General features: G+C 42.5%; 1 protein-coding gene across 1 annotated transcript in view; it reads right to left on the bottom strand.

The window, feature by feature from the left end:
• Positions 1-27,096, bottom strand: part of TDRD3 (tudor domain containing 3) — a 681,208-nt gene that overhangs the window by 376,242 nt on the left and 277,870 nt on the right. Inside the window, exon 4 of the mRNA XM_085621988.1 lies at positions 3,533-3,693. Within this exon, the coding sequence (XP_085478114.1) occupies positions 3,533-3,693 (161 nt within the window). The remainder of the gene's footprint in view (positions 1-3,532; positions 3,694-27,096) is intronic.

Here is a 27,096-nt window from a genome sequence, read left to right as displayed (position 1 = left end):
CACTATATATAGAAATGCACAACAAACACTTGTCCTTATATTTTTTTCTCTCTTTCTTCCCCCCTCCATTTTATTAACCCTCCCCTACCACAGTAACCCGCTCTCTACAATTCATCCAGAGTTCATGTTTTTTCACTTTGTATTGATGCACGTGTTTATGGACATACAGTTTTAAAGAAAAACCTACACAGGATGTGCTTCAAAATCCATCAAAGGCTCACAAAAAAAGCTCAGCGTGAGTTCCTGCAACCTGAATGCGGACTAGAAGCGCTCATTATGATGAAGTATGTCACCTAGTGTGAGTGAGGGGCCCGCATTCTTTTAAAAAAAACGTAGAGCCTCCTGTACAAAAGGGATTTAGGGCTCGCAAACTCTCTGATTTGGTAAATGTGAGGGTTTGCAACAGATATTTTTATTTTATTTTAAATTAACTCAACCCATTTAACGATTTAGCAAACTTTTTCCAAATCATTAAATGGTTTTAGGAAACCATTAGGAACCGCTATTTGGAAAGGGTGTCGCTTTCAAATACCGATTCCTTACAGTGTGTATCCATGTTTTGCCAGTGAAATACGGTTGCAAAACATTAACATTTTGCCATTAACTGGAAGGAGGAGGAAAGCCATTCACAATTGGAATCTGTGAATACTGACGAAGTCTTTTAGAAGTAGGTAGTAGTTCCTGGGACTACTACGTACACCTAAAAGGGTTTGTGCAACCTTTATTATTATTTTTTTGTAACACATCACCTTTTTCTTTACTGAAAACGGGCTGCATTTAAAAAAAACAAAAAACAGATAAACCAGGCACCTTTATTAAAAAGCAATCTCAGACATGGTGGTCTGTTGAACCCAGCAGGCCACCATCCCTGTGAGTGTGGCCAATCGTAGTGGGTCACAACTTGTGACGTACCTCATGAATAGTGATGAGGAAGGACACATTGCACACCACTACGATTCTGTATTTTGTGAAGCAACCTATTAGTATATAGGTCTTTCACAAAATACCAATGTATTCAGTAGAAGTTGGTGCACAAATCACAATCACTTTAACCAAATCCATTTTAGTACATTGCAAATAAGAAATTGAAATGTGTGAATTGTAATTGGACACAATGTATTGCTTCTAGTAGATGAGGCCCTTAGTTCTCTATACAGACACTGGGTGTGAGATATTTCTATACTATTCCAGATTAGCACAGCCCTTCGGCTGGCTTTCATGTTAAGGAGGAGTATTGTGCTAATCTTTAGTTGTCCTCTCCCTCCCGATTTTGGCAGTGATACATCGAATGGGAGTTTACCAAAGCTTAGGTATAACACCCCTCTTTTTCTCACTGCACACCATTGGTTTGGGATCATTATTCCCACATTTGTTTCATCCTTTCACACAGTCTAAGTTCTTTATTTCTACTGTCCCTCCTTCAGCCCCTATAATCTAATGAACACAACCACCTGTCTTGCTACAATCTGACACTGGATTGTTCGGTACAGTTGTATGCTCATCTTAGCCACACCGGATATTATATGCTTCCCATTGGTCACTTCTCCTACATGCGTATCTATCTCTCTCTCTCTCTCTCTCTCTCTCTCTCTCTCTCTCTCTCTACCATTATCCTTCCATTACACAAACTCAGGAACGGGGAATTCGCTTCAATGGTCACACAGCTACATCCTTGCCAGCTTCTACCTCTTCGCAGAACCACTATTCATTATTCATTTCATGCAATTAATATGCTGATTACCACCACGCTTCAGCATAAAATAAACAGAAGAAAAAGAATTCTCAGCTGCTTGCTCCATTACCTCGCACTCACCAGGATAAAAGTTCTCACGATTGTTACCCACATTGTTGTGCCTACAGTGCTCGTTCCAGACCCCATCCTCCACATCTCCACACCTCCCTGGACATCCTTTTATCCTACAAGGATACATCATAAATTCTTCACCATGACCTTCAAAGCTATCCATGGTATAAACATCCAAAGCCACCCATTTCTGATACTCCATTTCACTCTACACCAGAACGGTCTCCTCTTCCTCTAGCACGGCAGCGCTATGCAGCTTTGACACTGCCAATGCTGCTTCAAGTTTGGGGTTTTCTCTCCTCCGATCAACACTGCGCTGGAATGTCCGCATACGTAAATTGTATTCATCTCGAATATCTTTCAAAATAGCACTTCCTTTGCTTGAAAATTCCATCTCCAAGTTCCCACACACCCTTGCGAGTGATGCAGAGCTGTGAATTGTTTAATCATTTGAACCGCAGAAGCATGTGGAGAAAGTAGGACTATGCAGCAGGAACAATTGCATGAAGGGAAAGAAAAACAAGAACTGGAGTAATTTGGAATAGGAGAACCTTTAACACTAATAACTACTTCACTTGTGCTAGGTTGGCAGAAAGTTTAGCTCCATTGTTCAACCATAGAAAAGCGCAAGAAACAAGGAAAAAGGCTAAGGAACAGGACCCCTGTAACAAGGTTACCTAACTAACACAACTGAAAGATAGGTAGAATATATCATTGTTTCCTCTAACAAAAAGTTACCGCGGTCACTGTGACCGCTGCAGGGATGATAAATATGGCATACACTACAAATGAGATGATACAGCGGAGACCACCATCGCAGAGCAAGAAAGGAAACTTGGCCAAAGGCTCCTTGGATCTCAAGGTTCCACCCTATCAAGTCAGTCTGAGAAACATCCTGCAAAAAGACAAGGGAGAGGGGAGAGGTGTTGCTTCTAAGATGTTGTGCTTTTCAGGAAGCCCGGAAAGCTGCTATTGGAAAGTGGCACCCACATGGTTACCAGACTAGCCCAACAAATATACTGTCATCATTGTTGTGAATGAAGACGTGCGTCAGAAAGGGCTTCATCTCAGTCGCCTGGGATACAGCCCATCAATGTAATTCCAGGGCAGTTGCAGTATGTGTGTTGTCATATCTGGTAAGTATTGCTCTGACTCATCTCGACATTCAGAGTACTATTAAATATTTTGTAATACAAGTTTAGTTTTTTCAAAGACATCTCACCCAACAATTGATATGTTCCCTCTTTGTATCAGGTAGAAGCTCGAGACTTTAGAATTACAGGTAAAACACACCAAAAAGATTGAAAGCAGAGTGTGTACTTTTCTGTGTGCGCTTTGAGTACTCAGATACAATGACGGTTCTTTTTTTGTTTTAGCTCTTGGGTTGCTGTACCTTCCAGGCACTCCGCGTCCCCCAAAGGTGTATTCCTCCACTTTGGATTGCTATGAATTTCCACCCAACCAGACGGGTATCCTGCTGCTTTCTGTCTCACGGTCACCACCAAAGACACTCTTGAGGGCTGGGGAGACATCTCACTGACATCTTCAAGAAAGTCATGCAGCGAGTAGGTAACTGGAACCCAGCAAATTACCCACAGGTTAATGCTCGGGATTAGCCATTAAGGAGCTACCAACACATATGTCGGACAGAGTTATCGAAATCTCTATCAGACAATTTATGAAAAACCAGGTTACTAAGGAAAAGACGAGCAAACGGAGGGCACAGACCTTAGTTTGGACAGGTAGTTAAATTCCACTGCGGTGCAGGTGGTGTGTCCGTCTGTCATCTGCAGCCGCAGCATCCGGGGCGCGGCCTGCGATTCCTCGTTATCCTTCGGAGCGGAAACATTGCGGATTTTTTGAATTTGCAGAACGCACGGACCTTCAAGCTGTGGAGAAAAGTGGATACAAATTACTAATGGAAATGGCAAATTAGGCTCAGGGGGAGACTGTCTTCTGAAGATCCCTTTACATTAATTAGAGATAGTGCACGGGAAGGTATGATGACAACGAGAGGTTTATTCTGCAATTCCTGCGGGTTCAAGAAATGGCAAAAGAAACTACCTGGATATTAAAAAAAAAAGTAAATAAATAACACAGAACATTTCATCAATTTTAAAGACATTTAGCTGCACTTTGGTGTATAGAAAAACCAATTATTTTTTCACAGACACCCACCACAGCTACAGGAACACACGAGCAACCTATACCGAGACTTGTAATGTAACTGCAATTTTATAAAATTGGTTAATTTGGGATGGGAGAAAGTCATAATTCGATAGAAATTACCTTGGGGATGGAGGAAGGGAGTTCAAAGCATGCCTTTGATGAGCCAGCTGTATTGCTTATCCTCTGGTGAAACCTTTCATTAACACAGGTCTTAATTGTATGTTTGCAATTACGTATCACTTAATTATTTTCTATAATACCCAAATGTGTTCGTTCATTATTTTATCTTCAACTATTGTCATTCCCTTGCATTGAAAAGCTCTGCTCTTCTAATCCCCTATCAAAGCAGAGAAAAGGCGTAATGGAAAAAAAATCGAACTAAACTACAGGTCTGCTGGGATTGGGAGGGGACACAAATGGATGTGAGGAAAGGAGAGTGTGGCAGATAGTACAAGCTTCTTAAAAGCCCGTGTACCATCCGCACTGGATAACCAAAACGAAATTCTTAAAGGAAAGGAGAGAAACAGAGCTAATGGAGGGGAAGGAAAAATATACAAGCTGAGCCAAAGCCAACAGGGCTGGGCTATTCTAGGTCACTGTGCTCGTTGCTGTAATGGCTGAGCAAGGATGGAATAAAGGATGCTGTTTAATGCCACGTTGATTATAGAAGCCAGCACCAAAACTTTCACTGCTAAATGCGGAGAAAAAACAAGCAGCAAAAAGCACAGCATGAGATGAGAGACGGAGAGGGCAACATCAAAGATTAAATGGGTCTGGATTGGGCAGTCCAGGAAAATTGCCTTAATTGGGGGACGAAGCATATACAGCATACATTTATTAGGCATACTCACATGAGGAGGAGTGAAATAGGTCCTATAAACAAACTTAAAAATCTTACACTGTCACCCTGGGTTAGAACCACCAAAGCAACTTAATGAGTCTAGGGATCCGCAACGCACAGGAGGAACACAGCACGCGACTGGCAGGCGTTGCATTCATTGAAGGCATGGAGATAATATGATAAAAGGTGTTCAAATACTAAGAGAAAACTGAAAAAATATTTACTGTAAGTCGGATCCAACATTCTTGTTACTGCTGCCTTCCAGTATCTTTCATATTTGCGAATATCTCACGGTTCTGTGACATGGTGTATGAGAGGACGTGTTAGGCCAACTAAACTGTGAGGCATTCTCCACCGATTCACGTACTGTGGTTCTGATGTGTGAGCGAAGCTTGTCCTACTGCTGCAGTAATATGCCGTCTGTTAATGAAACCTTCCACTGCAGTAGTCGCTGTGCAAGTTGTGTGTGCTAGCTTAGGGCTGTGGGGTAGCCAGTGTGTTATGGGCCCCAGTGCCAGGAAAGAATTTGCTGTTTGATCTGTGAATTACAGCAATAAACTGGCATATGGCCACGGTCCCACTGCACCTGCTGCACCAATGATGGCTACGCCCCCGGCTTAGGTTACCATGCACTGCAAATACAGGTACGTCAGCTGCTGTGAGTGGGACGTTTGTGTTGCACTTGGCCGTGCTCTACACATTGAGAAGTGGAAGCTTGTGCTACATAACATGTAGGAGGGAATCTTTCTCATATGATACTTTCCCTCGTGATACGGATGCTGTAGATATTCTATGTGAGTGAAGCTGGCACTACCAATGCTTCTACTGTGCCTATACGCATTATTTCTATGTTAGGGAAGCTTGCACTGCGGATGCCTGTACTGTTCTCTATCTGTATAGGAAATAAGCGCAGATTGCACGTGCCTCTATAGTATCTTCTCTGTGTGAGTGGCACTTTACCTTCTGTTACTACTGATGTACCTAGTCTGTTTGTGCAAGTGAAACAATCATTGCTGCCCATGCTGTGCACATTCTGTGAGCAAAACGAGGGACACCAGGTCTGCACATGCTTGTATTTAACTGCTCTGTGTGACGTAATCTTGGACTGATGTCAACCGGGCTATACACTGTCTGAACTGGAAGCATGCCCTTATGACAAGCATTCACATCCTTGAGAGAGAGAGAGGGAAAGAGCCAGCGTCTGTGTGCTTGTGTTTCTTCTATGAAGCTTGAATGCAGATGCATTTTCTGTACAAGCCGTGCATAAAAGGAACTTCCAATGTGGATGCTTTTCCTCAGGACAAGCATCAATGTCTAGTACTAAACTATGTTACTGAAGCTTGCGCTGTGAATCCTTGTAGTTTAACCATTGTCCTTGAGAAGCTTGCTTGTGTACCTACTCAGTTAGTGACGCTATCCCTGTGTACGCCTGTACAGTACGTGCTCTGGGTGAGAGGGAAGCTTGCATGACAGCCTTTGTTTTCCTGCGTGGGGCCGTATCATAGATAGGGCCCACTTTCCCTCTTTGCACCATGGCTCACCTTAAAACCGGTGCACCAGGTGCAAGCAGTGAAAGTGTGCACTATTACATTGCAAACTCGTGCTGTCCTGGGGGCAGAGCATTCAAGTGAGAAACAGATTGGCTTTGAAGCAGATGCCCCGTGTTTCACTGGGCCGGCGACAACCCGCCTGTACTTTTAAGAGGGGAAGAGAGATCCCCTTGCAGACGGATGCAGTGAGTGACCGCACTGGCCTGCAAGGTGATGTCTAAGGAGTCCTTAGGACCCCCTTCAGAGGACTGCCATCAGGGGGCGCATTGACAGAGCGCCACCGACTAGACTCGTTGCGACGGTCGATTTGTTTCAGCTGTCTACTATGTCATTTATTTAATTTACTTCTGCTGTTCTGATGTCCGCATATTGTAACTACCTTGACTGCCTAACGATTTTCTTTGTCTGTACATATGTATGTACTTCAATCAAATTATCTCGCATTATATGTAAAGCACTCAGATAACTTTGGGTCTAGCTAGCACTATATAAAACCAATAAATAAAATAGTCTGAGGGAAGCTAGCAATGGTGTACAGTCTCAGAAGTGGCAACAGGCCCTGCGGCCTATGCTGCCTGTTGTCAGAGGATGTTTCTCTGAGGATATTTATCATCAGGACAGGCCTCCACAGCCTGTACTACTCTGAGTGAAGCTTTCACTATGTGTGTGAAAAGAATACCTAAGTGTTTACACTAAACACTTGTAATCTATACTTCTTAAAAAAAACTTTCTTTTACACTGCACTGGCTAAGCATGGCCCTTTCTAAATGCTCTGAATGAGCTGGTTTGTATTTTTACTATACAAATATATTTTCATATATGGAATGTTTCTTTTACCAGGCCATTAGCTATTGAAATATATGTTTTATCTTTTTTATTTATACTTAGTACTAAATGTATTGGTTGTATACAAACTGTTAAGTATACTTTCAATTTTACTTTGTCGATTTCAGTGTGGTTTAAATCGTTTTTTAATAAAATTATACCCCGATTATAATAGCACTATACTACTTTCTATCTCACTGGAAAACACTTCTTCCTTGGCCAACTTTCTAACAACGGATTTTGATCATACTTCCATTTATAATATTGAGTAGCTCCAGCATGCACGATTTTTACGCTATCGACTTTATCCTCACCAATAAATCAACGTTAATTTCTGTGATTGAATCCACTGCCCTCTAACAAGTCATGCCCAATTCTCAGTCAGAAATGATGGCCTAAGAGTCTTCTGAAGGGCATATCTTCGCAGTGTTTATCTCTTTGGTCCAAGATGTCTTCTGGATGGCACTACCAAGAACACCATCAACCAACCTTCTAGATGAATGCGCACACATTTGTCCTTTGCCACATTTCGGCAGTTATGCTGAACACGTATGTTTGGGAATTTACACAGAACAAATCTAATGACAAAACACTAGTGCCCTGTACAAGAGGTGAATTTGTAGTATATTATTGCTAATTGCGGCCCAACATAATGATGGAGAGAGGGTTGGGAAAATGGGACATAGGGAAACACAGCAGCGGAGGTGGGAGCCTAAATACAGTTATGAGACTGGACGACAGCAGGGGAAGGAGAAAGCGCCATGGGTGTTTCTTCAGGAAGAGTCTGACAACCAGGTTGCTACAGTGTAGAAAGCTGATGTTAGTAGAGCTGGATCTTCAGCTCCTTTCAAAGGCGTGAGAATGACCCAGAGCAGATTTTAATCCAAACACAACAATTTTTTATTGAGAATGCTTCATTGTCGCATGTAGTAATTAGAGTTCCAGAGTTAGAGGGTTTTTTTCTGGTACTTTATTAGCACAATGAATGATCCTCAATTTTTCCTGGTTTTTAAATAAGTGTAAATTTGTTGATAGGTGATCAGCCTGTTACTGACTGCTACTTCTTTTTGAGGAAGTCCTGCACAATTAAGTTTGTGATCTGCTCAACAGTATCCTCCGTCAGGAACTGCTTTGACAATATTATAAATTACTAAATTCAGACCAATGCAACAATATATCCACCTTAGCCTCCAAACTGACTTATACATTATCACTACAAGTGGCTGCTGATGCTGTTAGTGAATCAATCCAGTTAAGTAGTTGGTTCGTGCATGCATCTAGGCTAAAAATACATAATTTCAAGACTTGTTAAGATACATATTACACTCTGAACCGATTATTCAACTGGGGATGCCGGTCTAGTTTGAAATGCTTAATGTGTAGCAAGGTGGGAGAAGACACTGTGCACATTTTCTATTCATGTGGTATATTGCAGCAATATTGGCAGGAGGTCAGTGAGGAAATCTCGAAGGTTACTCTAAGTTGTATTTAACAGTCCACTGATCTGATTATCTTTGCTACATTATATGAAGTACCTTTGAAGTTGAAGGGAATTGTTTTCTTTATGATTCTGACAGCGAAGATTCTGGTTGCGCGTTACCTGGTTTAAGCAGTTCTTGGATATTTACGGTTTAGAGCTGTCCCTTGTCAAGAGGGATCCTACAAGGAAACATTTAAGCCAAATGTGGGCTCGGGTCGATTTAGATGCTGTGGCCTGTAGGGTTGGGAGGCCGTAGATTTTCCATAAATTGATCGCTCACCTCTCTTATATTATACTGATATTTTGATATTACTGCTTTGGTTCTTCAATTTGTGTGATATGGTGTCACTACTCTGTTGTTTCAATGTTGTAAAAGTGTGGATAAATCGAAATCCTTTAAAAAAAGAATGCTTCATTATAATCATAAATCTGACATATTTCTTTTTTTTGGGGGGGGAGGGAGTAAGAATCCTTAAAGTCTTCACAAAACCCCTTTCTTGTAATAATTGCAATTTGATGTAATCATTAGAAATCTTTGCTTTTCGACACCGATTTGACAGCATTAGATCTGGTATTGATGTCCAGGAACTGATTATTTATGATACAGTAAATATATACCCACTAACCCTGTGGTATCCTTTTAATTCTTTGATGAAAAGAACTTGCATGATTGTTTTCAGCATTAGACAAACTTAATATTTATCCTAATTCTTACTTGTTTCCATTGCTGAGGGAAGAACTGAACTCTATTGCCAAATCAAGGTTCTGTGGTCATGGGGGGCAAACACCCATTAGTTCTGAGATGCAGTTCACTCTTTATATTGACTTCTGTCTTGATTTGGTCTTCATGGTAATACTGTTGTTTTTCTGGGAGTTGCTGAGAGCAAGACACTAATTAGGGATTGATAAGTATTAACATTTCTCAGAAAGTGAAGTCAAGTTTATTGCTGGTAGCTTTAATTCAAGTGGGTCTGTTTACTCTGTACTCACCTGGTGACCATTGTGTTTATCTATATACCTAGTAATTTATTACTTCACCTCTTGTAAAGTTTTTTTTATTTCTTAAATATTATAACAACTGTGCATACAATATTCTTTTATAAAGCCCAGTGGCTTGAGTACTCACTGCAGAGATTTGTTGGTGAACTGCAGGTTAAGTGTTCAGATAAGGACATTACCCCTCAAATGCAACTAAAACAAATAAGTAACAAGGAGTTTTTAATAGTTGCTGTAAGAAATTGGGTTACTGGTTGAATTGGGGTGAAAGCCTTCTCAAGCAGCAACCACGATTCATCTCAGGGTGAAGTAACAAGCAAACCATGAATTGACATGTGCTCAACGCTCTTGCAGCTTGGCACACAGCAAGCAGTCAGACGTAACTCAAAAGCAATGTGTGAAGTATTTGTGCAACACTTCAAACAGTAATACAGTGAAAACACACCACAAAAAGGATCCCACACTAGTTTAGAAATAAAGAGTAATTTTCAATACATAAAATAAGCTCGAAAACAACAAGGATCCAATTAGTAGAACAAGAGATATTCACTTTAAATGATTTTAGTAAAAATAGTACCAAAAGGTGTAAAGCGCCAACTATGGATATCTGGTTTGTGTCAGACCGGGACAAAGTCACAAGTTCAGGATGACTGCGATGGAGCGTGAGCTGGCTACAGGGACCCAATTAGACCTGGTAAACAGAGTACCTTAATCCTGGTTTGAGAAGCATTGTAAAGATCTGTGTCGAAGATGTATCACACAGATGAAGCGATGTGTCGGTTTCAGGATGCGGAAAGGCTGCGGTGCGAGCTCCTGCACCGTTATTGAGGATCCCGTTGACCAGGGCTTGCGATGCGGAGTAGAGGATGCGCTGCGAAGTTGGGGCAATGTGTTGGTTCTGAAGAGCTGCGATGGGGAGTCCGGCGTCGTCGTCAAGGCTGCCGTCGACAAGGGATGCAAAGGCCTGCGATGAGGTCGATGATGCAGCGACGGGCTGAGCTACAGGACTTTTGCGTCGGTTCCGACCCACACAGTAGCGGCAATGTGTCGGTCAGGGTTGCACCACGGAGCAGAGGAGATGCACTGGTTCCGTTGGGTCCACAGAGACTTGTAGAGCACCTTCTGCCAACTTCCAAGGGTCCAAGACTAGGGTGGCACCACTTGCCAGTATAGACTCACAGATGGCAGAGTTCAGGTGCTGGGTCAATGTTGTTGGAGCCTTCTGTCCCTGAAGCTAAAGTCAAGAGGCCCTCCAACTAACCCTAGGAGCCTCTCTGGGTGGAGATGCAGGTCTAGTCCTTCTCACCCAGGCAAAAGGGCAGCAGTTCAGCACAGCAAGGCAGAGTGGCAGTCTTTCGACAGATCAGCAGTCCTCGTTCCTGGCAGAGTATCCACAGGTCCAGAAGTGTACAAGGTCCATTATATATACACATACCCAGTTGTGCCTTTGAAGTGGGGGGGGGGCGCTTCTAGAGCTATCCCCTTGAAGACCCCAGGCATCCTGCTTTCCCAATCCTGGCTACAGACTAATTACAGAGGAGTATGCAGCCCTTTGTGTGGAGGCAGGACCCAGCATATTCAAGTGTAAGTAGGGCTGAGTCCATCTCCGTCCTCCAATTCAGCCAGTGATAGCCCATCCAGGCACACCTGTGTGTGGCTGTCTAGGAGGAATACACAAAACCCAATCATCAGCTACACCCAGTCATGTGACCAGAGACAGGCTACATGCTAAGGCAGGAAATGCCAACTTGCTAAAAGTGGCATTTTCAAAATTGTAATTTAAAATCAGACTTCAACAAAAGTTAGAACTTTTTATAACTATTCTGAAGACACTAATCAAACTGGTGACCTGCTCTCATTTGGAAATTACAGCTTATTAAATGTAATAAGTTAACTTACAGTAGTGAATTACTAATTTAGGAGTTTTTCACTATCAGTATATATATAAAACTTATAATTACTTGACCTACTTTTTGAATGCACTATACCTTGCCCTCTAGGCTGTCCTCCGCCTACCCTAGGGTTGACTTATATGTATTAAAAAGGGGCATTTGTAAATCGACGAGGTCAGACTGGGAGTTGGAGGCTGCCTGGGTCCCGACGATCGTACCTGGGAAGGCTACGCTGTGGGTCTCCTCTGCCGCCGAGTTAGTTCACTGGCCACAGTTGGGGGAGACTACAGTCCCCAGGTTGCCTGGCGGCATACCTTACTTCCGCCCACCATCGCGCCCGGAGGCGCTGTAAAAGGAGAGGCTCCCTCCGCGTCGCGGGACGCACGCGGGACGCGCCGGACGAAGCCCGGACTAAGGGCGGACAGTCTGTAACAGTCCGGGACAGGAAGAGGCTGGGCAGGGCTCAGGACTCTGCGTGTTGCAGTTAAAGAGTTCAACTACTCAGGTTGCCGCACAGTATTTTTTGTTTCCTACTGACACGTTATTACTGTGACTTTTTTGGATAGGTAACACTGGAAGAGGGGGAGTGGGATTGTGTGTTCTTGCCACTATTAGGACTTTTGTCATTCTGGTCTGTTGCTCTAGTTTCTTAAGTTCATAAAGGCTAACTGGTGTGATTCACAATGTCCAAAGTTAAAAATGCCCCAGTAACAGCTACTTTGGACAATTATCTGGTTAAGATGGTGGACAAAATAAATCAAGAACGGCAAAAGTCTTTGGGTCGGGGGGTCCCTTGATCCAAACTCTGTTATACCTAGTCCGTCTATTTCCCCGTCTACCTCTCATCAGGATGTTAGTGATAACCATAATCACCTGGATAGTCCAATTCCGGTGGCGCTTATAGACTCAGCTTGCTCTAATAGTTTCATCTCAGCAGTTCCTATAGGCTTAGAATCTAGCCAGGCTGCCCCTCTAGATACATCGATACAATGCTCGACGGCCCCGAGATCTCAGAGAGTATTGCGCTCATGCAGAAATAATAGTAAGAATGCCCAATTAAAACGGGGGAGGGGGGGGTCGCTTAAATAAAAGAGCTGATCCACCTTCTATCAATGTTGCTTGTGACCCTAAATTAGTACCGGATAGCACCTCGGTTAAAATAGACAGCGAGCAATTAGACTTCCTAATTAGAACCATAGACGCCAAGTTTGATCTGATTGTTAAACCTCTATTGATCAAACTTGATTTGATTACTGCCGAAGTAGTCAGACTGGGAGGTCTTTTGGGTCTACTAAGTAATACTAGCACAAGTGCCCTAGTTGAAGAAAAGGGTCCTGGAGGCAGTAAAGTTACTTCTAAGATCTCTAGTAAGGTTATATCTACGGCTACGTCCAATACATCTAAGCCACCTCCGATGGGCCCCTGCGAGATGGTATCTATTACTTCTAACCCCTCGCAGATATCCGGTGGAAACTCCTTATCCGACATTGCCCCAGAGATCGAGGTAGGACCCAGCGCAGGGAAAACTAAATATTTTGTTAGCCCACAATTTGATCTACCACCAGACTGTGCACCTTTTGTGGCAGTCTTAACCAATGTTCCACCAGTCAGAGGGTCTGGGTACAACAATAATTGTAAAGAATATCATGACTCCCTGAAGAACAAGACCCTGGCCTGGCTCCATAGGGAGTGTGGTTTTCCAGTAGCCTTAGCAGATGAGATCCTAAGTACTGGAAGAATCAACTGGATAGGCAGTTCACGCAAGGATTTTAGTGGTGATTGTATTGTCATTAATTTCAGAAATCCACAACTTGTTACCACCGTCCTGCTAAAAGCTACTTTAATTCCCTATTGAGACCAAGGGATCTCTCTTCGTCCCCTAGGCTACTTCTATAGGCACCTAAATAACCACTCTAATGTTGATGATACCAGGGGTGGGGACAGAGGTCCGTTTTTGCATACTGGTTTTAAAATTGCCACTTTTAATAGATTTCAATCCTTGAGTGGTCTTGATTCTAATGACTGACTGGAACCCGCCCTGACGAAATCATCCCTGGGGGATGTAGTTATTCTTCCTGGAGGTGGGGAAGGGGGTTTAACATCAGGGCCCATAGATATCGCGGGCATTAGCGACAATTACTGCCCCAAAATTAATCCTAACATCGATTTTAGTGGTTGCAGTAATGTGAGACCAGTCCCAGACGACCAGTATGTGGTTCCCTCCCCCAAGAATGTATCTTATGGTGACAGGAGACTAATTTCCTTGACCATTATGCCGTCTGAAAGTTTTAACTCTCGGACCTGTTCAATTGCTAGTTGGAATGTTGCAGGATTATTGTCCAGGGATGCCTGCCTGGGCTGGTCCGAGTTTATTAATGCTTTTAACATAATCTGCTTTCAAGAAACATGGTGTAAGGACCCAATCAATTATAATGGTTTTGTTTCATTTCAATTACCAGCTGTGGCCTCCCCCTCGGGTAGGGCTAAGGGCGGGCTCCTGGTTCTGATTTCTGTGGAACTACCCATTATTGTTAAAAAACATGTATTGGTTGGGGTCCATTCACAGATTTTATGGCTTTATCAGGAGCGAGGTAGAAATATTCTTCTAATCATTTTTTATAATAATATATTTGATTGTACTAGGCATCAGGTAGTGTTTGCACTTGAGACTGCTTTGGCAGACATTATCACGGGGTATGATGATGTTGCCTTTGACCTTATTTGGATGGGGGATTTTAATATTGCTGTGTGTTCCCTTTCTGACCAAAGGGTCTGTGGAGTAACCAATTGTTTTGGGGACATTGATCTTCATTTTCCCCATAATTTTTATGGGGATTCGTTGAATAAGATTCTGGCCACCTATGATCTGGAAATTCTGGTTAATTCGAAAAATGCTTCTGGAGAAATCATTCCCACGTTCACGGGTAGGAATGCAAATACTGTGATAGATTTTATTTGCATATCCTCTTGCCTTAGCCCGTGGTGTAAGGCCCCTGTGGTCGTGGATAATTTACTTAGTGATCATAATTGTATCACCATTGAGGTCTTATTTTGGTCGGAGAAACACGTACCCAAAATTTGTTCGTTTGTTAATATAGAGTCGCATAGAACCAACGGCACCAGAATTAGATGGAAAGGGGATAAGGCGGAAGTGATGTCTAACTCCATTGTTAAAAGCTGCTTAATAGAAATCACAACCATCTTAGAGATTGAGGAGGTTACTGAGGATACTGTCTGTAATTTTATTAACATCAATCTCATTATTGATAGTAAACTCACCAAATCTGGTAAGGGCAAGTTACATCAACAAAAGGGGTGGTTTGATCATGCAAGTACCACCGCGCTTAAGGGGCTCAAAGCGGCATTGGCAGCCAAACTAAGAAACAATAGTGTGGTTAGGGAGTTTAGATCCACCTACCAGGCTGCAGCTAAACGTAGAAAGACCGAATTGAGGCAAGAGGCCTGGGATAATTTAGACCTGGCAGCTGCAACTTCGGATTCCTCCTTATTCTGGGCTACTGTTAACTGGCCGTTTCTAAAGGATGACAAGATGCCGGAATTGACGGCCAACGTTAGTATGGAAAATTGGGTTACCCACTTCTCCCTGATTTTTGATTCAGATAGTCCAATGGGCGTGCAAGAGGACTGCTGGCCTATTGTCCCGTTGGATATTTCCATTGATGAAGTGCAGCGAAGTATCAGTTCCAGCAAAGGCGGAAAGGCTCAGGGGCCGATGGGGTGCCCATCAATGTATATAAATTAGTACCGGAGATGTGGGGACCGCTGTTAACCAACGTCTTTAACGCAGCTGTATGTAAGGGTATTCCCCCTACTTGGGAGGAATCCATTATCATCCCAATCTATAAGCAGGGAGACAGGGGGGATGCAAAGAACTATCGCCCAATTTCCCTGCTCGATTCCTCAGTGAAAATCATGAGCAGGGTGCTTCTGGTTAGGTTGGAAGAATGGGCCGAATCTAGAAGTATTCTGGCCAATTGTCAATATGGCTTTAGAAAGGGACGTGGGACCATCGAACAATGTCTTAACCTCGAACGTTTAATAGGGAAATATACGCAGGCAAAGAAAGGCTCTCTCTATCTCTGCTTCGCAGATTTGAGCAGCGCCTTCGACTTGGTAGATCATAACATCTTGTGGGCTAAATTGTTAGAAATGGGGGCACCTGAGGGCATTGTTTATTTTTTAGCCCGACTTTATGCCAAACTAAGCTCAAGTGTCCGTTATGGACCGGGGGGGGGTGGGGTTGTTCCCCAAAGTTTAAGATCAGGCGTGGCATAAGACAAGGGTGTGTTCTTGCCCCCCTACTCTTTACCCTTTTTATTAATGAAGTTGATACCGTCTTAAAGACGATTATGGCTGATGCTCCAAAAATCAATGATTTTATTGTCCCTGTTCTGCTCTATGCGGATGATACCGTGATCCTGTCCAGGACCCCCATAGGCTTACAACGCCTGATGGACAGGTTTTCACTGTTCATTAAGGATAGAAAGTTGTTGATTAACAATTCCAAAACTTACATCATGGATTGCGGTAAGGGGCGAGGGAAACCCCATTCCTACTTCATTGATGGGCATAAGGTGCAAACGGTGGATACCTTTAGCTACCTTGGCATTACATTTTCAAAGAACTGTAGTTGGACTAGCGAGCTTATTAATGTTCGGGCCAAGGTTGCGAAATGCGCTTACGGGGTTTTCAAGTTTGCTACCAAATTAGGGGATAAACGGATTAAAGATATGTTAAAAATCTATCAACTGAGATGCCTTTCAATTGCCCTTTATGGTACTGGGGTTTGGGGACATGTCACGGCAGGGAGCCTACAAGTGGAGGAAAATCTCTTTTTAAAGACTCCTGTGCTTGCCAAAATCTGCTTCCAATGATCTGGTGCACAGAGAGCTTGGAATTAATCACCTTTCAGACTTGATCTCCCTAAGACCATTGATGTTGTGGCGTGCTATCTGGTCGAAGGGGGAGACTTCCCTAAACAGAGCCATCATAAGAGATTCTCTCTCCACTGATAATTATTTAAAGATTCCTTGGATCAAATTTATCATCTATAATTTTTCAGAGATTTATGGTATTGATATAAGAGGGGATGAAATCTATTTTTATGAGCCATAAGTCAGAGAGGCGGAGGAGGGACTGTGGCAACCTTCCCACATGTGTGCTCTATGGAAGATATTGTGAGATTCTGGGCTACCAACCGTATCTGAGCCAAGTTACCAGAGTTCCCCACCAGTTTGTTTTAACGAGACTAAGGTTTGGGATCGTGCACTATCTGGTGGCTTTCCCCTGCAGCAAAAAACATCCGACTGGTCCATGCCCATGTGATAATATTTCAGCACAAAGCACTATGCACTTTTTATTGTTGTGCAAACTTTATGGTAACTTCCGAACAGCCTTTCTTAAGCCTATTTTCATTAAGTTTGGAGTCAGAAATGTACATGATACCATGAAGTTGCTTTTTAATATGCCCCATCCTGATGTCTGTTTTTTTACTGCTACCTTCCTTCTCCATGCTATCAAGGCAAGGACTAGTATGTTTTTTAATTGTTTTTATCATGTATTCTGTACTGTATTTTTTACCATGGTTTACTGACTATTGTATATGTAATGTAAATGTATGTGCTTTTATGGAAATTGTTTTTATGCTCCGAATAAAGCCTTATGATGATGTATTAAAAAGGAAGGTTTGGGCCTGGCAAAAGGTTTATTAAGCCAGGTCAAAATGGCAGTTAAAACTGTACACACAGACTGTAATGGCAGTCGTGAGACATGTTGAAAGGGCTACTTAAGTGGATGGCACAATCAGCGCTGCAGGCCCACTAGCAGCATTTAATTTACAGGCCCTGGGCACATGAAGTGTCATTCAACTAGGGATTTACAAGTAAATTAAATATGCAAATTGGGGATTAGCTAGTGTTACCATGGTTTAAGGAGTGAGCACATGCACTTTAGCACTGGTTAGCAGTGGTAACGTGTGCAGAATTCTAAGGCCAGCAGAAGAAGAGATTAGCAAAAAAATGGAGGTGGGAGACAAAAAGTCTGGGGGGACACCACCTTAAAGTTGACAGGTCTAACAGTTGCAAATACAATTCTGCTGGTTTGCTGTTGAGTTTACATGTCCTACTTTTTTACATGCCCCTGGTATGCTTCCACATCGCACTGGTTCCCATTGAATATTGTCTAGTCTTTCTTCTACGCGGCACCTGGTTGCATATAGTGTAGGTAACCTCCAACAAAGTTACACTTTTTTTGGTCAATTAATGTCTATGTGTCAGGATTTTGTCGAAGGCCATGATGGATTGTGATTCCATTTACATCAAACTGCTTCTCTTAAACACCAATCTGGTAACAGTGTTCAGGAAGACCATTTAAGGCTGTGGGCTTATTTTTAGAGTAGTGTTCCCTGAGTGATCAATCAAATGGCTGCTTTCATTTTTTGTGTGCCCCCTAGGGCTTGTTGTATAACCAGTACTATCGAGGGGCAATTTTATTTTAAACTTAGAAATAACCAGGATCTCTTGAAATTTTAGTAACGTTTCTGCCTTTTTAGGTGTCGCAGTGCTGCAGGACCTGAAAATGGCACCACGGTACAAGTGACCGAATAAAACTACATCTATTTGGCTGGTGTCATTGTATTGATGCATTTTGAAGGAGGTGCAGCCAAATTACTGTTACTAGAGAATGGCACTTGGTTGTATTGACATCCTCTGCACTCTCTGCTCAATTGTTTCTGCAGTTTGTCCTATGTTTTGGGCACTCAACTACAATTTATTAAAACGGCATCTGAAGAAGACAATGCAGAACTTCAAGAGTCCCAGCAAGAGCCAAGGACGTTTTCACAGTCCATTGTTTGGGACTTCGTTTCAATCCCTCCAGGTGAGAAGAAAGTCTCAGCAAAAGTGGTTATGTGCAACTTTTGCCAGAGAGACCTTTCCAGGGGTATTGGAAAAAATATTAACTTGCAATGTATTGGATGATTAAGCATCTCAATGCTTTGCACATAACACACTTTAATGAGTTGAAGAGAAGACATCAACAAGATGAGAGTCTAAAGATCTTCTACTAAACTCCAAAATCTCCAGCCTGGTGTTTTTCTTCTTGCTGAAGTTATTTGCACCGAAACCCAGGAAATCAACCCTCTATATAAAGATAGTGCATTACACCGCATGAAATGTGAAAAGGTGATATCTGATATCTAGGTCAAATTAAGATTTGCTGTGGAAAACTGGTCAAAGCAATACAAAGAAGAGGCACGCACTACTTTGCACTAATTTGTATCAAGGGATGCATCACATGGGTGGTGCATTTGCATTTTATGCAATCATACATGGGTTTTGACACAAATACCCAGCTACTAATTTTGGAAGAGATGGATTTGAGCCACAAACGTCTGCACCCTTCAGGCAAGCATAAATGTTGAGCAAGTTTTAAAGCACTCAATTTTTTCTTTCCAACTTTATGTGTGTGGTGTAGATCTGTCAAATGGCGCCAAAGGAAACTCTTACCAAACTAGAACTACACGCCACTGTGTAATATATATTATATATGGTTAAAGTGACGTTTTTGTTTGGTGTTGGAATGAAATACAAGCTAAGGGTAAATCCAAAAACCACAGAAATATGCCATTTATAATTTAGTAAAGTAAACATAATATACATCCCAATTCTGTACTGGTTTTGACCTCACATTACATCACTCACGACACTAACTTTCTAGAGCACTAACCAAAGTTTCTATGACAAATAATTCCCTGATTTTGTTCATTCCTAAAGAGAATGCTTCAAGTTTTACAGCTATGATTCCATCAAGATGGCTTCAGGAGTGCTACGCATTTGTCATAAATACATAATGTTAGCACTCAATATTTTCTTTAGAACACTGTGGTGAAGCTGCAGTAGAATACTGGATAATCAACTGGCAGGCAGCTGATGTTGGAAGTACGTTTTATTCAGAATATCGCACTTTATTCACAAATGGCAGAGGAAGACAGCGTGAACTCATAAAAAAAAAAAAAAATTGCTCATATTACACCTTGTGGAGCACCTTCCATAATCTTTATTTAAAAAAATCATGACAGAAAACAGGTTTCTCTCAAACATAGGTCATCAAATTCCAGAGGGACATCAGCATTTTTCACACTGTAAAATCACCTGTGAACACACCAGAATTCCAAATAACAAATTACTTATATTGTGACTAAAATCGTTTATCTTACTTTCTTTATGTTCTTTTTTCTGACCTAAAAACCTGGAATTCACTGAGGACCATGACTCTGAGTCCTGTAATGACTGCCATATCATGTTTTACATGTTATAGCCAGCCAATCAAGGTGGGACTCTCAAGGCCCTCCTCCTTATTTCCACCCGATGTGTCCCTATAGGTCAGGGTGTGTTGACCCTATATCCCATAAACTGCTTTTTATTATTTTTCAGGGTCAGGAACCATGTCACTGCATCCTGTAATGGATGCCACAACATATTGTTCATGTTGAGGCCAGTAGATAAGGATGGCCTAGTAGTCCCCTATAAAGTGGCTAATCAGAGTATATCTTGACTCCATTCATTGGAAAATACCTTAAAGCCTTAGAAAGCCCTACAAAATCTCACACATGTTTTCTGCTTTCTTTTTCATTACAGCTCTCAAGTGACCCTCACTGATCTCATGGGATCTTACCCTACCAACTAAGGGGTGAGATATATTATCTATGTATTTGTGCATATAAACACAGCGTCTCGAGGTTTGCCATCAATGGTGGGGCCCGATGGTATTAATTACCTAGACTTAAAAGGTTAACAAGCTTACTGGATGATAGAACCTTTTCACTTTTGAATTTTGATTTTATTTTATACGATTCATGTCTACTTGATAAAATCTGGGCATGTTTACAAATAAAAATACTGATACAGATAACAACCCTGACACCATTCTCTCAGCACTAATCATTGATCTCATAAGTCTGTCTGTCACCTAGCTATAACTTCCCTTTTAACAATTTTTAGAATGACCACAGCACCTTTAGCTCACTTGTATATAAACGTGTAGCGATCACCAGGGCGATAGCACAAACAGTGGCCAAACAGCGAGGAGCGCGAGAGCCCCGTTCCAGACACCAACAGCGGAAACAGAGAAAAAACTACATTTCCCTTCATGCACTGGGGCGCAAACCCCGGAAGACACTACTTAAGCACCTCCGCTGGAAGCGGAAGGTGTTTGTCAATCATATTCAGTGGAGACGAATGGCGGATGGTGTTCCCCGCCGGAATTCAGCTCGAAACATTTTCAGCGTGCCGTCCGGAGGAGAGACCCGTCTTATCCAGAAGACAGCGGCGAGCAAGGAGACAAGTCGAAGGAACCCGCGGAACAGACCAGGTAACCCGGGAGAAACGCCCGGGAGTTCCTCTCCTAAGTCCACATCCTATTCTCATTGTGTTACCCGGAGACTAGCATTTGCGGTACCCATTAGTAACGATCTAATTTAGGGCGCAGTACTAAGACGCTCTCCTCGTAGCAGCCTTTTTTGTTTAGAACCGGGGTTAAGAATCCCTCCCAGTTCATCCGAGTGTGAAGCAACACTCCTAGCACTATCGAGACTTTGCGAGCTGTGCTAGTCTATCGTTTATGTGCTTACCGTAACCAGAAGGGAAGACATTCTCGTATTCCATATGTAACACTACCAAGTGCTGTGAGATTCGGAGGAGAAGTCTCGTATTTGATTTTTCTGTACAACTCACTTCTCCACCTTACCTGAGGGGTGTTCCCGGACTGTTAAGAGACTATGCAGGAAGAGTAGCACGAAAGGACTTCTTTTATCTCTGTTGATACTCACCTCCTGTGTCTTACAGGTGGGTACATACCAGGGAGCGTGAAGCCTAATTATTACGTGTAGAATTCATCCCTGCATCCTTGACTCTCGCCTTCTCATCCCTGCAGGTTGCAAGACTCCCAGGAACTACCTACTTCCCAACCGCTCCTCCGAAGGGATTCTCATCCACCCAGTCCCCTGTGTTTTGTGTTCTTCCTTTTCCCCCTGGGTCCAGTCTCCGGTAGTTGAGTTCCTTTCTCCTACCGGAGTTGTACTCTGGGGAATGGAAGATATTGCCTTCACTCATCGTCCCTGCTGAGACCAAGACAACAGGTCAGTGGTGCGCTCGCTGTGTGTGCGACTGACAGTCTGACAACCTTGACAAAACGCGACCATTAGCAGTAATGATCACGCTACAAACTATAAGCACCTGGCCCTCCAATGGAGAACCCAAACCTGAGCAAAACTTCCATTGGTATAGATACCCTAATGGCAAACTGTATATTTCTTTCTTGACTCTTGTCGATTCAGAAGTTCTACTCCCTTCGTTTATCCGTGGGCACCTAAACTTTCGGGCCACTGTAGATACAACTTTCTTACTCAGTCCCAACAAAGCGCTCTGGATCTCCCCCTGAGACCACTAAAGCGCGAAACATGTTGACCAGAACATATGACCACCAGGGACATATAGTTACCCAGCTACCAAGGGACATAATACCCCTCAAAGCAGCACCATACACCTTGTTTTTATGATAACAGAGGGATCACCTTAATAAAAATAAATCACTCTCCCTCCAGCCATTTTTTAATACACCTTCTAGGACTTCACTGCCACTTACACCCACGCACCATACGGCTTCATCAAAAGATCTCCGAAAAAGAGACCCTTCGAGGGACCTGTAGGGCATTGCAGCGCCAGCCCGATGAGGAGCAAACGCCCAATGATTAAGCATGACATCCTTCAGGGTGTGTGAGGGCATCAAGGTGAGGACACACTGCCCCCCACAATTAGAGTAGCACACGACGAGAGTACCTTTTACTTCCCTTCTTTCTCTATCTACTTAGGAACGGTGACTCCCTTTTGGTATATATCTTGACACCAACAGTCCAGATATACCCATTGTTTAACCCTTTCATGGCCTCCCTGAGCATTTCCTTAAACACAAATGTTTTGCAAATACCTCAACAGATTTATGCCAAATCACAAAAAGCATGCTTTGAGTAAAGTTCCAACCTTTTGCCAAATTGTGTGTAATTCTGTTCAGCAATTTTCTCTGTATGTGCAACATAAGTTTTGTTTGGCAATTAATGAGGAAAATCAATAGTTTGTGACACCACCCCCGCCCCCCCCCCCTCTCCCAGCTCTTGCGTGGCCCCCGCTTGACAGATCACCCTGAAACTTTTGCAGTAAGGACCTCAGGTCTGAAAACTTTTTCTTGGAAAGATTTGGTGCAGATTCAAAGGACACCAAAGGTGCAAATCGAACAACAACGGAAACCCTGACTTAACTAAAACCACACAGTGCAACCAGTCTATTTGTAACATTCGGTTATCTAGTAGTTCTTAACATTGCATATAGGACGTAGATGCTGCAACATGTTTACCTTTTAAAGTATTTGTTTAAGGGATTCAGACATTGACTTTTCCTAAAGCAGTTACAAACGTATGCTAACGCATCACTGGCAAGGTTGACAATGTTCTTATTCAAATGGAAGACTAACGTCGCCATCGCGTGGCAAAGAGTAGTAATACACGTGGACACGAGGAAGGCGAATAGAAATGTTGTGTGATTGGTGCTTTGTGCAGTATCCGAAGAAAAACAACTGTTAACTAAGGAGAGGACGAAAGGAACCAGGTAAATGGATAGAAGCAAAGAATCTTTCTCTGGAGTCACAAAAATAAAGCCGATGTCAAATAGACAAGAAGCATGTCTATCATTTCAACTAGGAAATATGTTTAAAAATTGTTTCAAACAAGCTTTGATTTGGATCCCACCAGAGATACTCACTTGCACTTGAATTCTGTACAATCCAGATATACTGAGAGCTATTCTACAAATAGTACACCAGGGTTAGCTGTCGAAGTGTTCATATAGCAGTGAGTACTACTCCAGATGCGCGAACAATGCAACAACAGTTACTCCACCACTATTGATCGAATTGCCACCCTCCCCCAAACAAAGTGTCAAACTATAAAAAAAAAATTAGACATCCCAATGATTTACATGATTTAACATACGGGATACAGCACCGCTGCACTGACTATACGTTCAGCGCACGCACACTAGAAGGACCGAATCGGATTCGAGCCAAACGTCTGGCTGAGGCCTGGCTTTTGTCCATGGCTCAAAAAGGAACCAGTCACAAGCACGCCAGGGACTGTCTCAGTCCCTAGTGCACTTTATGAAACAAAATCTGCTAAATGCAGAACAGCTGATCCACGTGTGTCTCACGACATGGAGCAAACTCTGGGGGGCTGGCGAGTCGCTTTATTGTGCTCGTTTATTTAACTGTCATCACTGGGGAATTAAGTCACTTCTAAAATCAGTCTGCTTTTGTTAAGGAAGAGAAAACAATTGATATTTTTATAAAAATAAATGTCCTTGTTGGCTTTCGCTTAATACTGTGTCTTTCCTTTGCAATACCATCTATCAATCGAGAGAGTGCCCACGTGTACCAAGTGTAAGCTGGACTCAAATGCAGGGCTTCCTCGATTGCTCAAACTGTGTGACCTTAGGCAAATCTATTTAACAATACCATGTTTGCTTAAGCAACCAATGTGTGAGTGCCATTAAGTAATTCAGTTCAAGATGTGTGCCACACGAAACCCCCCATTCCTGTGTAGTTTAATAGTTAACAATATTCATTCACACACCATAGGGTGGCAATGTAAGGTTCGCATTACACGCCGATATCTTTCTAGGCAGACTCATGCAAACGTCATCAAGGCACAGGGGTGCTCTACAATCCCTTTCAATTAAGGGGCACTTAGTATGTCACTCAATCCACCGATATATTCTAAACAAAGGTTAAAGGAGGAATATTTTTAATTACCTTATTTTTACATTACATTTATTTTGTGATGCACACGTTTCAGCTTCTGCTTTGCAGGCCATGCAAAGCCAGACCTTTGGCTCCGCTCTATGATTTTCTAGGCCTGCCCATCTCCACCAAGACCAAGTTCGTTTTACTTTTACATTAACCCACACAAACCACTTCAGAGCGTATTATTCAACAAAGTCTCTACTAACCTTACACAATAAAACACAAATAAACAACATACACAATCGGAAGATGATACTCCAAGAGCAGCACAAAGGGGTGTCCATATTAAGATCTTGCAACAATGCCATAATATTGCTAGCCACCAACGAGTTCTGTGACCATATAAAGACCAAAATGAAGGGGCCAAGGCCTCTAACCCAGAACCCTTGCTAACTAGGAGAATTGAGTATTAAAATAAAGAATCAATAAAACTATATTTTCCCCCCAAAATTAGCAACTTTAATGTATCAAACTACCTATAAAAACATTAAAACTGAAAAGCATGCATTTTAAACAAACGGGGGCTAGATCAGTAACACAGATTAACACAGATTAACAGCAATGCACAGGCTAAATAGAGTGCTGGCTGGTTGGTGCCAACAGCATTGTTATCAAAGTATTATTCTTCCCTCACACGATGCGATTTGTGGTCGAGTTCATAATTGTGATGTGGTCTATTAACGGCCAATAATGTTCTCAGACGAGGCAACAATAAACTTCCTTTAAGACAAGTGTCCAACCTTTTGCTACTGGTCATCCACAAAAGGTCACAAAAAGTAGAAGTGATGTTTCAGTCACACTTGGGTATTTTATCTATAGTAAAAGGAATCAGAAATGTGATCTACTCATGACCCTTTACTCAGGGAATGTGTTATTTCTAGGACCAGGGTAAGGCAGAAAGATAGCACTTTTTATCTGTGTTCTTGCTATATTCCCCCCTACAACTCTACTTCAGCTGTCAGGGACCACAAGCACTGTCGGCTGACAATTTTAGAATATGGTGAGGCGCAATGCCCCCAAAACTCACCATATATGTTGCGCTTGCTGGCCCATATAATCGCGTCAAGATGACGGGAATCTTCACATTTTAATTAAGTACACCTCCTCGGCGGCGGGCAGCTGATCCTTACTGGGGATTCTAGAGAGTGCAGCAGGGAAGGGAAGCCTGGACCCAAACTATCTACGAGGAGGGCTCATCAATGCTAGATCACTATGTAAACATACTCAAAACATCTATGATGCAATTTTAGACGATAATCTAGACTGCCTCTTTTTAACGGAAGCGTGGCTTAAAGCGTGGTGTAACCCTGATATTGTATTTGCCCTCCACCCTGGCTATCGAATTCATAGACAGGATAGACCAGAGCAACGGGGAGGAGGGCTGTGATTATTTATCGCAGCACATTGAAATGCTCAATATTTGAAACAGCTGACCTCAAAGGTGAAGAGAGTATTGGATTCTGCTTTTAATTAGAGGACTCCTTTTCATTCTCAGGAGCCCTGTTATACCGCCCTCCAGGCCCTCATTTGACTTTTTTTAACAGCATTGGAGATATCATGGGTTTGTTAACTCTTAGATTCTCCAATTTCACTGTACTGGGGGACTTTAATCTCCACCTAGATGTGCAAAATGACCCGGGTGCAACTAATTTCCTGGAAATCATAGAAACACTAGGCTTCAATCAGCGGATAGCTAAACCCACCCAAAATGCAGGACACACCCAGGACGGCATCTCTTCAAATCTCACGACCCTCATGTTTAATGCCCCAGTTAGCCTCACCCGGTCTGACCATAATTTTTATACCTTTTGAAATTAGGCGCCAGCACATGAAAATCCCTCTTGGCCACACCTCCATTATTCAAAATACCAGACGCAGGTGGAATGATATGGCAGCCCTCCAGATCTCAGTATAGAAGCTTTGGCCTACAGGGGACCCATCACTGGATAATCAATGTTTTAATCAATGGTGTCCACTCTTAGCAATAGTCTTGCCCCTCCAATCCTAATGAAAAATTGCTCGCCCAAGAAACCCTCCGCCCCCTGGTACACCCAAAACCTGGGGGAATTACATAGCCATTGCAGGAAACTAGAATGCAGATGGTGGCAAAGTTACAAACAGGAAGAATTAACTTTATTCAAAGCGGCTCTTAAAAACTACTACCAGCAGATCAAAGCTGAAAAGAAATCTTACTTCAACAACCTAATCAAATTGGCCGTTTCAGATAAAAAAACTATCTTTAAGATAGTAAATTCCTTCACCAATCCTGCAACAAGAGATTCCCCCATCACAGTCTCTTTGCGATCGCATTGCTGACTTTTTTTAACAGAATGTCTACAAAAAGATTTCACAGCACACCTTGCTCCATCCATAGAGGTGGCCTCTAATTTAGGAGATGATGGAAATTCCCTTCAAGCCTTTCAAGATATTAGCCTAGAACAATCCCGCCAGGTTATCCTTGCATGTAAATCAGGATCTCCTTTTGACCCATATCCCCCCCAGAATATGCATGCTATTATAGACATTATTAACTCAGTCATTAACAACATAATAAACGAGTCTCTTCTATGTGCAGGAGTACCCAAATAATGGGAAATTGCAGCAGTCAAACCGCTCCAGAAATAACAACCTGCAGATCCCACCACTCTCACTAATCTTCGTTCCACGCCTTA

This window comes from Triturus cristatus, chromosome 8, assembly GCF_964204655.1.
Source record: "Triturus cristatus chromosome 8, aTriCri1.1, whole genome shotgun sequence".
Classification (NCBI taxonomy): Eukaryota; Metazoa; Chordata; class Amphibia; order Caudata; family Salamandridae; genus Triturus; species Triturus cristatus.
The sequence above is the reverse complement of the archived record's forward strand: the minus strand, read 5'-3'. Positions and strand labels throughout refer to the sequence as shown.